The 15,040-nt window shown below is 40.7% G+C and overlaps 1 protein-coding gene across 5 annotated transcripts in view; it reads left to right on the top strand.

Annotated features, from left to right (window-relative positions):
* Nucleotides 1-13,487, top strand: part of LOC128378331 (septin-9-like) — a 71,629-nt gene extending 58,142 nt beyond the window's left edge. For all 5 annotated transcript variants that reach the window (XM_053337814.1, XM_053337817.1, XM_053337815.1 and 2 more), the window contains 9 exons: nucleotides 4,414-4,623; nucleotides 6,916-7,044; nucleotides 7,536-7,617; nucleotides 7,867-8,004; nucleotides 9,566-9,683; nucleotides 10,509-10,604; nucleotides 10,797-10,893; nucleotides 11,860-11,911; nucleotides 12,049-13,487. In XM_053337814.1, coding sequence (XP_053193789.1) covers nucleotides 4,414-4,623; nucleotides 6,916-7,044; nucleotides 7,536-7,617; nucleotides 7,867-8,004; nucleotides 9,566-9,683; nucleotides 10,509-10,604; nucleotides 10,797-10,893; nucleotides 11,860-11,911; nucleotides 12,049-12,190 — 1,064 coding nt within the window. In that variant the 3' untranslated portion in view covers nucleotides 12,191-13,487. The remainder of the gene's footprint in view (nucleotides 1-4,413; nucleotides 4,624-6,915; nucleotides 7,045-7,535; nucleotides 7,618-7,866; nucleotides 8,005-9,565; nucleotides 9,684-10,508; nucleotides 10,605-10,796; nucleotides 10,894-11,859; nucleotides 11,912-12,048) is intronic.
* Nucleotides 13,488-15,040: the final 1,553 nt, after the last annotated feature.

The following is a 15,040-nucleotide window of genomic DNA, read 5'->3' as shown; positions in this document are numbered from 1 at the left end:
CTTCTTTTCCGCCCTCTAAAAATGCTTTGTGGTATGGGCCATATTTACAAAAAGCAAAGCAATCCGATACTGCTGAAAGCAAAGAAATTTTTAGTGCCTGTAATTGAAAACAGGATCGCAGCAAGTCCAATGAGTCATTCTCTGCTTTCCAGTTGCTAAAATTAATTTTGCTTTCTCACAGACTCTAAGAAAACATATTATCCATGTCATCCCATAACTGGACCTGATACAGGGGAAAACCTTTTGAAAAGTAGAACTGAGGGATGATTAACTTTTTTAATCAATGATGATGTATGGTGCAAAGTGTTAATATGTAAGAAATGGTTAACTGACTTCAACTAAATGAATTAATAATGCCTATTAAGTGAAGTAAATAGTCATTGAACACTGCTTGGCTATTAAGTTTCCTTGTTTAGTACAGAGATTAGTTGAAGGGAGATATCTGTAGGGTAGTAGCATGATTACAGTGCATCAGTGAACTCAGTGCTGGATGGGAAAACCAAGACATGTGAGTCAGTAGGACTCACCTGACAGTCATTACAAACACTGCAGATGTCATAGCATGATAATTGATTAATTGCTCACATAATTGCTTTGAACTTTTTAAGCTAGATCAGTTGACCCTCAGCTGAGAGCATGCAGTCATGTTTTCACCAAAACCAAATAATTCAAGTGACAACATCCACCAATCCACGTATTCAGATACCTGATTTTCTTCCAGTTGTTTGGTGGGGTTGGGCTAATGTCCACCAGCTGGTAAACCACCAGGACCAGACATTTGTCATGCAGGGGTCAAATGTCTTTTAACATTTATAGGGTCGTGCTCCAACCGGCTGTCTCCTGACACCTGTGTTTACTGGCTAAGAACCATTATAGGTCTGCAGATCCTCGGGAGGGCATCATGGAAGAGATGAAGGTACTGGGTACTTTTGTCTGATAAATAGTCACTGTATCCAGATGTTTAACAATAGGCTGCCCCTGAGTCATTTACCACTCTGGTTTTATTTGCTCTCAAAACAACACCACTGACAGATGACGCTTCACTTACAACTTGACATTCTTACATCAACATCACTACACAGTTTACAGAAATTGACGACACAAGACTAAAACGGTTTACTACCTACGTGATTTATTGTCATTGTTGGGTTGAGCTGGGTTTCCCACAGTAATGGTCCAAGACTTTGAAAGTGAGGTCTGTGTTTCTTTTGTGTGTCGCGTATTTGCCAAGTAGTTTACAGTGTTTGAGTCTAAAATAAAGTAAAGTAAAGTAAATGAGCAGTGTGCATTCATCACAGACAGTTAACGATGCTTTGAAGAGCCTTGCTGCTTCTATCTGGGAAACCAGTTAGTTAAGATGCAGGACACACAATCATACCTTCAACTCTGCTAGTCTGTCTCGATGGCTTTTAGTATTATTTCACCCACACTAGGCGATTAGTGTGTGCAGCTTGTTAATACAATAGATGTGGGTAGTATTCTTCTTAGTACGTTGTATTCAAACAAGGAAATGAAGAACTTGTTTCAGGACAAGATCTTATATCAAAAGCAGGTTCCGTAATTGTTTGCATATGTAAAGCTTTTGAAAACTGAAATACTGACCAGAGATTAGGGGCCAGATCACAGAGCTACCTGAACTTGGTCATGACCAAAAACCTCTCAGGGGCCATTCTTCATCACTGATTAGTGAAATCAAGAAGAAAACCATTCTCATCTATTTGTTCTCCTTTTAATCCCACATTGATCACGAAGCAGGTGGTGTAGATACAAAATTAGGAAATATTATCTTAGAGACTGAGGAAATGTGGATTGTGGTCTCACATTTTGACTGTGACGGCATCATTTTTTCTTACCGCTGTGAAAAAGCAATATATCCCCATGGTTTGGTGGTTTACCAACCGCGCATTTATACACCAGTCTTACCGGACAGTGAAACAATCTTGTCCAACCAGAGAGCTGTTTGCCTGGCTAGCTATATAGAAGAGTCAGGGATAGTGTTGTGCAGCCATGTTTTGGTCAATACGCGGGCACAGCAAGTTGTCATTACGCTCCAGGAGGTCAGAAGCAGTATTTTAGTCTAGTTTGTTGATGATTTGATTGATGGAGCAGACGTTAGCAAGTAAGATTGAAGGGTGAGCTGTTCGACTGGGGTTAACCTTTAGCCTACCTGGATTCTGGCTTGCTTGTCATGCTTCCGCTTCCTCACACACACACCCTTGCAGCCTTGAGCCAAGGAAGAAGAAGTAACACAGATTCTCCAATGTATCACATAGCCTCCTACGTCTTCATTGTAATACCATATGGCACGCAGTTATGACTGTAATGAACACACCCCTACAGTAGGCATCACATGGCGGCGGTATTACAATAATGTTATTGCCATAGCCCTACTTCAAACTACCTCGTCTTTGTAGAAAAGAAAGATGAGGCCTGCTATATTTGAGTGTTTTGCTAGTATAGTTGCTGTTTGACCATATTTGAGTCCACTGAGGTTGACACTGTATCTCAAGTGTCTTTTAACGCCATTCATTTTGTGTTCAGTCCCTTTGATGCTTGGCTGGTGTCTTGCCTTAGGTCACACTTGGTAGTTCAAACCTTGCCTGTCAAATTGTGCTGCCCGCTGGCCAAAATGTCTGTTCACAGCATCTTTAGAATAGAGTGCGAGAAGAATTGACAACAACAATGGCGAGTGGAGGATAACATGGAGCAAAGGTTGTGTGATGAACTTAACGTAAGATGTGACTGGGGGGGAGTTTAGAAAGTGGACAACAAACACAATGTTCAAGATAAAAGCCAGATGAGCATTAGTGGGGAGGAAGGAAGGAGTAATGTCAGAAAATAAGACAAAGCAGTCAAACAGAGGAGACAATAGACAAGCTAGACTAAGAGATAAGGTCAGGGGAAACCTATGACAGATGAGATAGGACAGAATCTCTGTGTGGAGAGAGGAAAGGGTGAGGTTGAGTGAATCAGACACAAGCAGAGGTACGGGAATGTTGGAGGTACAGAGGAGAGGTGGAGGGCAGTAAGTCGCAGTAAGTTGCTGACCGACTGCTGGAACAGGATGAGGAAGTGGTGTAGGAGGCCAGGAGAGCTGCTTCCATAGGTGGGTCTCTATGACACACTTACACACACACACACACACACACACACAATGGAAAACATTATAAAAGTAAGACTTAATGTTGATTTTGAACTAGGGTTTAGTTTCCACAGCAGTGTTATTCTTCACTAGATTTCTTCCATTAGTCAATGCAGTGTTAGTTTGAAGTGTGTGGGGCTTCTGGGTGAAGTTCCCAATTGATTTTTATTCCCCTGACTGATACTGAACCAAGTGAATTAAAAGGAGCCGGCTAGTTGTCTGGACTTCATCTCCTTATGGCAAGCCAAGTGTTGTTAAGTATAATTTGTGCCTGTGCTGAAATCCAATGGCTGATAAATTCTTGGCAGGCAGTACAGGCTGATGTTCAATGTGTGTGTGTGTGTTCATGTCTTCATGTGCTCGTACAGTATACAGTATGTGTATGCATCTACACATCAGTCAGTTATTTTAATACAAGAGGGGAAGGCTGAGTGTGTACGAGGCTGTGTTTGAATGCACAAACGTAAGCATGTAATCTGTGTGTGTGTGTGTGTGTGTGTGTGTGTGTGTGTGTGTGTGTGTGTGTGTGTGTGTGTGTGTGTGAGTTGAGTTGGGCTAGCTGAGAGAGTGGATCAGGTTTCAGCCTCTGCAGTCTCTCTTTTCCACTCTTACATTAACAAGACAGTAACGCTGGACTGTGGAGAGCGAGGGAGAAGGAGGCCTTGTTAGGGGTAGCAGCTACATGAACTGCAGACACACAAACACACACTGTAAATTCTTTACCTACACTGACTTAACACGCAGAGCTACAGCCACTTTCTTTATGTGTATCGGTGAGCACTTGTGTTAACAGACCTTAGTGGACATATTTAAACTTGAATATTGGTCTTATGACTGGACACACATCTGTAGGCATTCAACTGAAGGACATTGAGCTAATCATTATCAAAACAAACTGCAGGGATAACCTCCTGCCAAGTGCAAAGTACTTTAATAGTACAGAGTATATTTTCTTGTAGTTTTCTGTCGAGTCAAGAGCTTGTGCTGGCATGAGACCAGCCATCGCCTCGGTTTGAAAGAAAGTCTTGAGGTGTTTGAGATACTTGTCATCCTTTTCTAAGGATCTCTGATTCTTTGAGTGTTTCTTGTAGCCTCTCTCATCTACTTCTCCTCATATAACTTACAGTGCCTATTTTTCACTTTCTTGCCATTGCTTACCACACACTTACTGTCATAAATCTCCACCCCCATTCCCTTCATAACCCTTAATCCTTCCAAATCACAACCTCAATTCTAACCCTCTCTCTTCGTCTTTCTTTCTGTCAAATCAGGGCCAGAGGTGATTCCCAGCTACTCCAGCAGTGCCATGACTGAGGCGGTGGTGCTTGATGCAATGATGTCCCCAGCAGTGGGTGGCCTGTACGGGGAGAAGGCTGGTGCCCCTGTGGTGGACTTCAGTTATGTGGGCATTGACGCCATTCTGGAGCAGATGAGGAGAAAGGCCATGAAGCAGGGTTTCGAGCTTAACATTATGGTTGTGGGTAAGTAGAGCTTGTGAACAGTTTCACTTATTATTATGCAGGCCTCAGAGCTGAAGCTTGTCCCTGTGTGCTGTAGTGTGACTCTTAAATATTTAAATATAGTCAGATAGAAAGGATTCATTTCTCATTGAGGGCTTTGATTTAATTTAAAAGTAGGAGTTCTTGCTATTGAATGGTTGCCAATTGATATGTACTTGAAACCTAAACAGCTACATCACAAGGCTGCATGCAGATGATTTTTTTATCTGAGCATTATCATCAAGTCTACAGTCAACTATCATATCAACCCACACCAAATGTGTGCTCCAAACAAAATGACCTCAGTCAGCTGTTTTAACGTGTGCTGTGTGCTTTCTCTCTAATCAAGTCTTGACAGAAAATTGAGGTCTCAACTTTATTATAATAAGCAGCCTGAGCCACACACACCAAGACTTAAAACTCTTTTCCATTTAGCCCTCATCACTGTGATCAGTCACCTTTTTAAAACAGGAGTTAATTACACACAAGCACACCTCCACAGTAGACAGGCCACCATAAAACTCATACCACCTCCTTACTGTATGTCTCCACTGGATGATTTTGCGCCGGTTGGTCTGTGTTTCATCCTCAAATAAAAAAGCTTGCTCAAGAAGCACCCTCTGGGCTGAGACTGTGTAAAGCTGCAGAGGCAATGGTAAACAGAATTAAACACCTCCAATGTCAATTAGATTGCATCACTTAAAAAAAGAGATTATTACAGGGGGAACGATGCTTTTTTAGTGAATGATTAGGTTTGTATTTTTATGGCCATGAGAGTTGAACGATTTGAGTAAGATGATTTTGGTATTTAGCTGTAGTTGCATGATGACAAACAATTGAAGCAATTTACCCTTTTCCTTTTTTATTGGGCAGAAGGAAAAATCTTTCATCTTCATTCGGAAAAATCTTTAAAATGTTTGATTTAACAATATTGTGAAGATATTTAGCCACAGTTTTTGTTTGCTAATAATTTTGTCTCGTCTTCATAATGGGAAGGTTATCACCAAATATATATATATATAGTCACAGTTAGAAAAAAGATCCACACTCCTACGGCGTGCTACATAAGAAAGCGTGGGATTTTGGCTCCTCGTCATTGTTGTGATGGTTGTTAGTGGAGGAATGTTGGAGACTCTTTGGGGAGATACAGCTGCAGCAGGGGGGGGTGCACACTAAAATGTGTGCGCCGTCAATGTCACCAGAGCTATAAAGAAGATAAAAAGCAAATTGGCATGTAGCGATAGTGACTTTTTAAACTTCCATCTGTATAAGTAAAAGTATAAATTCCATCCATTAAATTGTGCAGCTGTTGGATTAAGTATCTGCTGTATCAATCCATGTTTTCATGCAACATATGCTGCTGACTGCCTGCCCATGTGACTGTGTTTGAGTGTGCCGCTCCATAAATCAGTGAAGTTCCCAATGTTGACTTAACCTGAAATTGAACTCTCAATGTTCACTGGCCAATGTGCCCCTTCAAACTCATCTTCATCAACCCATAGTCTTGTTAACATGAGGTGCAGGGGCCACAGATGGTCCCATCCATATAGACAGACAGTTGTTAATGACCCACAATAGGGATTTTCACTGGTTCATTTCCTTCTACAGTAAAGTTGCCAAAGCCAGTACATCTTCTCCAGATGGAGAGCATTTTATCAGCCAACTGCAACATGAACTCACTGTGCTGTTATGCACTTATAAGAAAACAGCAGTGATTCTTTTAGTCAACAAGTTTAAAAGTATCTGTGAAAAGCAAATGATAAGTAAATAAAGCATTTCATATTTAGACTCTGTAGAATGGCTATAATATTTCTCATGTATCATCCATTCATTCACACTCATCTCTGACATGGTGCCACCCAGAATTAAGTTTCTTAAAGTTTGTGTTAATTCTTAAAGGTGGATTGCATTTAACATATGAAGGTTTCTGTATTTCTGATCACTCAGTCCAAGCCTCTGATCCAGTCTGTTTCTTGGATGGTGTTTGGATTGGGGTCATGTGTACTGGCACTGTTTATGCAGACAAATACCTGCAGCTTGTCACCGCTTGACAAGCTGAAATCCTGGAGTCACCCTGAGTTTCAAACTACTGTGGAAAATAATCACTGAATCTTGTTTGGGTTTGGTATGGCACCGGTGATATAGTGTTGTGGCCTGTTCAGACTGTGATCAGTAACTATGGAGGAGTAGCTTTTTTTCCACATTTGTCTTGAGGTGTGTGTGTGTGTGTGTGTTTCTCACTGTCTTCTTCTATGACTGGATTTTTACTTACAGGACAAAGTGGCCTGGGAAAGTCCACTTTGATGAACACACTGTTCAAGTCTAAAGTCAGCCGTAAGTCAGTGTTGGCCACAGCCCAGGAGAAGATCCCTAAAACAATTGAAATCAAGTCCATCAGTCATGGTATGGCCCTCTTTAACCCCTTGTCTTTTCTCTGTGTTCCTTCTTTTTGGCTGTTTTCTTACCATCTGTAGATCTGTCAGTGAAAATACATCTATCTCATACATCACTTTGTTTTTCAACTCTTCCTTCTGCACTGTGTTTATACTGCCCATCTGTATTTATACTTTTTTCTCTCAGCCAAGTCAAAGCACTCTCAGCACTTATCTTATCTTTCTTTCTCTCTCTACTTTTCTTTTCTTTAAATTAAATTTTCCTTGATTACAGACTGAAACCATCTCAGAATGTATTTTTAGCCTCACAAAATCATCCCAGTTTGAGTTATTAAAACTGGGCAACCTCGACAACTATTTTAGAAAATGTAACACAAATTATCCTCTCACATTAATTTCTGAATGCCTTTCAAGCAAGAAATGGGTAAAAAATGAGCAGAATCATTATGGTATACAGTGTGCTGGCACTGACTAACCCCGTGTGTGTTTCTTTTTGTGCAGACATCGAGGAGAAGGGAGTGAGAATGAAGCTGACAGTTATTGACACACCAGGTTTTGGAGACCAGATCAACAACGAGAACTGGTACACTACAAATCTTGCATTGCATTAACTATATAAACAATGAGGTCTAAATTGGTCTAACCAAACAGGACTCCCTTTCTCTTTACCTTCCTCTTCCTGTTCTCTGTCACTCTATACTATCTTTCTCTCTGTCTCCCTCTGCTTTTCTACCGCTGTTGGTTCCTCCTCTCTTCTTTTATCTGTCCATCTCTTGCTTTCTCCCCCATTCCTCCCTCACCATTCCCTCTATGCATCCCTGCCACGGTTTAGCTGGCAGCCAATTATGAAATTCATTAACGACCAGTATGAGGCGTACCTGCAGGAGGAGATCAACATCAACAGGAAGAAAAGGATCCCAGACTCCAGAGTCCATTGCTGCATATACTTCATCCCCCCAACTGGTCACTGGTAAGGACTCATACAAGCACAAACAAACATGCAAATATAGACACATGTGGATAAGTTGAGGAAACACATATAAGAAAGCCTGAAGTCCCCCACAATAAATGATACCAGTGCTGCCCTCTGTTGTTCTTAGAAGTCTCCATCAAGTAGAATGCCAGATGTTAAAGACAGGGAAGATATAAATCTAATTATGATCGCTGTGAGTCATGGCCAAATGGTGATGTTATCAGTCAAATCATTTAATAATGAAGATTGACTAGACCTGACTTGAACTGGAATTACATCAGCTGGAACGTAAACAGCTGCCCCTTGCAAATGTGCAAATAGATCATTGATACAGGCTGCCTTTGTTTATTCTATGCAGTGTGGAAGATCTCACAGCTTCGTAACCACACATATTGAACACACACATCCCCACACATTTCCTCTCAGCACTGTGAAACATATCCCAGAACACCAGCACACGTTCACACACACAATGGAAAGATGGGCTGCTCTCGCCAGGCCCTGGAGCAGCACAATGTCCCATGTCTCTTTCACTGGATCTCATACAGACACACACATCTGGCTCTGATCGAACTGCACAAACTGCCCTCCCTCTCCACAATCTGTTGGTTCAGCCCCTCGCCGTGCTGAGATCAGGGGTCTGGTTTATAGTAGGAGAAGAAAATGGGGGAGGGAGAACACAGTCTCATGTGTCCATCAAGTGGTGGATCACTGCACACTTTACAGCTTTTGCATTTGTGTAACTCTAGTCAAGTTTAGGGGCGATTCTTTGGAAAAATGTTTAAAGCAGCTGCTGATTGTGAGCCTCGCTCGAGCACAGACGTAAAGACACAGTTGATCACAGAGCAACGTTCGAGTGCTGCACCTCTATTTATTTTTGTGTCATGGGCTGTCTTTAGTCAGGCAAAGGGATGTGTGAAATGGCCCCCTGTCTCTGTGCCCCATCCAGTAATGTTTCATGTTGATCCAACACTGCAGATGTCACATGGCCTGGCCAGCAGCTGCTTGGGGTTTGCCTTAAAAAGCCTTAATGGAGAGAGGCAGGAAGGACAAGAGAGACTGTGTGTGTGTGTGCGTGTGTGTGTGTGCGTGCATGCGTGAGTGCGTGCATACGTGTGTGCATGCATGCATGCAATCAATTTAGCATTTCTGTCTTGTTGAGTGTGGTCATGGAGGAGTGTACAAGACTCCGTGTTGATAATGGCCAGTCTTTATCCAAGTGTTGCTGGCCAGGCTACAGACACTTTTAAAAACTGCAGAAAGGTCCTGAGGTCCTCAAACCAGCCATGCTTCCTTTCAACCTCACGAAGCTGTTCACACACACTGTATAAGATGATAAGTTCATGGATGCAATGTGAACTGTAAATATATCAGTAGTTACAGTTGTCCCTTCATCCAGGAGAATTGTTAGGAAACATCTGCCCTCTGGTGGAAGAGTTTAGTGTTGTTCATCATTTCATTTACGTTTCACATTCTTGTTTTTACATGTTATGTCTGCTTCACCTCTCTTTCTCTCTTTTCCTCCCTTTTTCCCTCATGTTGTCTCTCTCCCTCTCAGTCTGCGGCCTCTTGATGTAGAGTTCATGAGACGTCTCAGTAAGGTGGTCAACATTGTCCCAGTCATTGCCAAGGCAGATACACTCACCTTAGAGGAGAGGGACTTCTTCAAAAAGAAGGTAATATTATTCTGTCTTCCATTTGATCTTTTGTGTGTTTTTTCAATAGATTTATTTATCCTTTTTGTCTCTGTTTTACCATTAAATCCACATTTATACTCTATAAACATCCTAATTGTGGCTCTCTTTCTACACTTCCTTGTTTGTGTGGTTGTGGTACAATAAGCAGAGACTGGATAAGTTCCTGTGGTATTCTTTGATGGATTTCTAGTGGATCTCTCTTGTATTATCCTCTCACTCTAGACAGTAACAAACATGAGTCTATTACACCAACAGGTGAAGAGCATCTTGCATTCTCTTACACTTCTAACCACATACACCCCCCCCCCCCTTTGCTTTCTACTCTGCCTGTAGTTAATAGAGCTGCAGTGTTTCATTTGTATGTTTTATTTGCATTGCCTTTCAAGGATCTCAGGATTTCCCCTCCTTTCATTAGCAATAAGGACGCTGAACTCCCTCTGATTTATGTGTGCACAGTTATGTGTGTCTTTGTGTGTGTGTTTTGTATACATTATCTGCACAGCAGACTTGTGTTTATGTGTGCAGAGGTTTACGCATAAGCATCCATTTTGTTTTCTGTTATGTTTGTATACAAACAGTGATTAATGATTAAGCTCAAACTTTTGGAGTAGATTAGAAGCCAGATTAGTGTTAATACCACCTAAATCTGTACATTGTGCTGATTTAAGGTGCATTTGTTTGATGTCTCTGAAGACAGCATGAAGCACTTCTGTCTAATTACTCCAGCAATTAAAAGGCCTAGCCTGTATCCTTTCAAAACCGTAGTGGGTTAAAGGTTTGCTGTGTTTCTCTGTGTTTGAACAGATCAGGGAAGAGCTTCGAGCTAATGGGATTGACGTATACCCTCAGAAGGAATTTGATGAGGATGCGGAGGACAGAATGATCAACGAAAAGATCAGGGTGAGTGGATCATGTTATAACAGATCTATAACATGTCTGGCAGGGGTTGTGACTCAGTCATCTTCATTTATGCGCAGACAGGCTTGTCCACAGGGCTATGTCATCCTCAATCCATTCAGAGTCATTTATAATATACTTTACCTAAATGATGTCTGACTCCATTGTCTGCTGACCTTTTTAACCTGTGAGCAGGAGATGATCCCATTTGCTGTGGTGGGCAGTGATCAGGAGTACCAGGTCAATGGTAGGAGGCTGCTGGGGAGGAAGACCAAGTGGGGAACCATTGAAGGTACAATTCCCTCTCCTCTTCACTCCTCATCCACTCTCTCTCTCCCTGTTTTCCCTTTTTCCCCTTCTTTTTCTTGTTATTGTTATTATGTTTTTCAGGAAACTTTCAGCACATCATTTGTCAGTGTACACATAACTAATCCAGCAGTTGATTTGTTGGGAGAAATAGACAAAAGGGAGACATGTAAAGACCTCTCTGAGACTGTCAGTCAATAAAACAATACCCCATTCAGTATTCAGACTGGTGTCGTGTGCCATGCAGCTGGTTCAGTCCTCCAGCAGACACAGTGTGTTTGAAGAAGCTTGATTTGTTTAGTTGGCGCATACATGCCCCCTTTTGTTTCGCAAAGGAAACACAGAGGGTAAAATAAATATAATAAATGTAATATTTTGGAAAGGGGAAAATTTTACAGATGTTTCTCTGTTTGAGTTTTTCAAAACATGAACCAGGTCAATTAATAGTTGTTTGTGTGTTGTTGTATTTCACTTGTTCAGCTTTATCTGTTATTACAGTGTCAGTGTGGGTATATTACCCCTTCTTTTTGTTAACTTCAGTTCTTACTGTAGTATCTGTCTTTAAATACCTAATTATGTTATCCACTCCAGACAGGAGGCACTACCCTTTTATCAAGTGTCTCATAAAGGAAGTTTCATTTCCTGAGCGTGTGCTGTACACACACGCGCGCACCTGACAGGAATTTTTTCAGCAGCTAGTCTTATCTATTCAAGACTCCAAGTAGATGAAGTTAGCGACAGACAACGTCATGTGAGTGTTGAGATTACCTATCTCTGGGTCTTTAAATACATCACACTGGGATTAGACTCCACCTAGTGGAATTTTCAGGAAACAGCAACCAGTCACACAGCATAGTTCACAGCTCCTCCTTTTTTGCCAGCACTTACTGTCACCTGGATAATCTCACTTTTGATTATTTCTTATAACTCATCATTTCTTTCTCTCCATTAGTTGAGAACATAGCCCACTGTGAGTTTGCCTATTTACGGGATCTCCTCATCAGGTGAGTCGATTTTGTCTCAATATCACTAAATCCCAGTTTTGTATTCTGTTTTCTTGCATCAGTGCGTTTACTGAATATATTACTTTAAAGTTTGCTTGTACTGGTTTCTTATGGGTGTATATATGTGTTTCTTTCAGGACCCATATGCAGAATATTAAGGACATCACCAGCAGCATCCACTATGAAATGTATCGTGTGAGGCGCCTTAATGAGAATAACACGGTGGTGGCTCATGCCAACGGTATCCCAGAACATCATCTTGCCGCCCACGAGATGTAGACACCACCTGCTCCTCCGCAGTTAACCTCAACTCAGTGTATTTGTCATTTGCTATGAGACTTTGACCTTCATTGACAGCCTTCCCACCACTCCAGTCCCTGACTCCATCCCTCATCTCACAGGTGGGATAGAAACTTAAGAACTTGCCAGAGGGACTGTATTCAATGACTCAGCAGCTGAATAGACTGTTCATGTCAGTTTATGGCCTCATTAACAAACACTATCCTCTCACTATCGTGGACAAAGAGAAGTTTGGAGAGAAGTTTGATTCTTCGTAATGTGCTGCAGCTTGATCTTATCTGCTTCCTGATCATAAATTTAACCTTTGTGGGTTTTACTTGTGGTGCCAAAAGTTCAGCATCTGCCAAACATAATGAACTGACACTCAATATGTGTCAGGCTAAGAAATGCCTTAATCAGTAACATTTTAATCTTGTCCACTTTTACATTTTTTCAAGTTGATGTTTTTTCCGCAGCGCTTATAAGAACCTGTGCTGTAACAGAAGCACACTTTTCTTTGGCACACACCTGTATCAACATGTGTGGATTGCACTTGATCACTACATAGTTGCATACATTGACAAAGCATGTTGGAAAGGGGGCTGGACAGCACTTTGCCAACATGTGACATATACAGTCGGACAAGTCTTTGCGTTTGTCTGTGTGATGCAGTGTCATTCAGCACTCTCCCCTGTGGGTAAACAAGAAAAGGATATCAAAATAGCACATGCAGTATGTCTGAGTTTATATGATTTGTCACAAACTGTGTTCTGCTTTAACTGTTCGTCCTATGTTCATGTCATGTTAAGTATGGATGTCAGGTCCTTGATGTCTTTTTAATTCCCAGTAATAAATGTCAGTGTTTATTAATAGAAATATCTTCAAGTGATTTAAGATGAATGAGTATTTATGCACGATATAAAATGTGAACGTTTGTCATCAGTTGTGGTCCACTTATTCAGATTATTCACACACATAAACACACATACACATATATATACACATATATATATATACAAACACTCACACATGCATTTGAGCCCATCGTAGTGCCTTATTTATAGGAGAATGTTTGATAGCGTGTTGGCTGAAACTGGAAAGAGAGCAGGTTTGCTGGTGCCGAATTACCTACATTTAGACATTTTTCAATCCTTTTCCCTTTTTTATCTGGTTAATAAAACAAATCTTACACTGACCAGCCCATTTTTTCTTCTATCTTTCATAATATACCAAGGATCTTTGTCTGTTTGAACCATATATAATTCCCTCAGCTGTCACTCTCATGCTCTGTCCTGTATATTCATCTGTGTTCCGATACATTTTTTGTACTTGTATTATTGATAATAACAAATTTTCCTTTATCTTATTTTAAAGAAATAAAGATTAAAGTTGTAAATATTTACTTTCTTTTATTGCTTTTTCTTCTTTTAAAAATGCTGTATACACTTTTTTTTTCTCATTAATACGTTTTACAGACCCAGCCTGCAGAGGAGCATGAGATGAACAGTCGGACTGCGTGAGTTCTTCACCACACTTCAGATGATTTTCTACTACACTGGATTCCTGTAGTATTTAATTGCAGGTGTAATTCACATACTGGAGCACTTTAATTGCCATGTCATTAAGCTTTCTCTTGATTAGACTCTGAAATCAATATGGCCGCCTGCTAGGTCAGTGCATGGCTGATTAGCACTAATTACTTGAATGCATGAGTGCATGTTTTGCTGCCTCTGTATGGGAGATGTGATAAGGCTCGTCCTGAGCTCCAGTCAAGACCTCGGATTCAGTGTGAGGATATGCAGACGTCAGTGTCCTGAAGCACTAGAGGAGAGCACACTGAGGGGTTTAGTTTAGTTTAGTTTATTTGGATCCCCATTAGCTGTTACCCAGGCAACAGCTACTCTTCCTGGGGTCCATGTTAAAATAAATACAACCAATTACAATTAGAATTACAATATAAAATAAATGCATACCTAAATAGAGTCTCATTATAAACACCCCCGGGGTGTAGCAGTTAGTATGTTGACAGATCTAACAGAGATATCAAGTTAGAAAAAGACCACCTTTTCTGTGATTTACATGTTTTGATTTCATTGAAATGACTTCACACTGAATGGATTCAGCCCAAGGGGGACTTTACAGAAATTAGTGTTATCCCATAGTTCCTGACAAAATACGCCCCTATAGTTACACCAGTCTGTGAATGATGAAGTGTGAAATTACTGATGTTATTTGATCTGATGTTTGAAAGTTTAAAAAAATCCAGACGGAAAACTTTGTTCATAGGAATGAGACAAAAGCTTCATTGTATTTAAAAGGACTTAAATTGAATAGCCCCATTATTTAAAGAATGGGTTCACAATTTATTTAAGAAGTAGTAAAACAATAATCAAGTGCCCATATGAACATTGAAGGAGGTTTTGTTTGTTTTAAATTATTCCTCCTTTTCATACTGTCCATTAAAAGATCCTTTCCTAGTTTGCTTTCATGTGATGGGGGACAAAATCCACAATCCCTGTTCTGTGCAAAATATATTCAAATGTTTATCTGAAACTAAAAGTAGGCTGCATAGTTTAAATGAGTTAAATCAATGGAAATCTTCCACTCACAGCCTTTTTAAAAGCGCATTCCCTCTTTTTGCTACTATACTTCCACTGCATCTCAACAGTGGAAGTTGGCTTCAAATGAGGCTTAACGTTCACAAAGTTTCACTTGACTGTCCCTCAACAACATTAGTCCAAAATCTCCAATCATGATCCAATCCAAATTCAACCGGCTACCTTGCAAATGAAACAGTAAAACAGCATAAAACATGGCAAAACTTACAGCTTCAGAGTTTGAGGTCGGGTA

The sequence above is a fragment of the Scomber japonicus genome, chromosome 18 (genome assembly GCF_027409825.1).
Source record: "Scomber japonicus isolate fScoJap1 chromosome 18, fScoJap1.pri, whole genome shotgun sequence".
NCBI classification, from domain to species: Eukaryota; Metazoa; Chordata; class Actinopteri; order Scombriformes; family Scombridae; genus Scomber; species Scomber japonicus.
The sequence above is the reverse complement of the archived record's forward strand: the minus strand, read 5'-3'. Positions and strand labels throughout refer to the sequence as shown.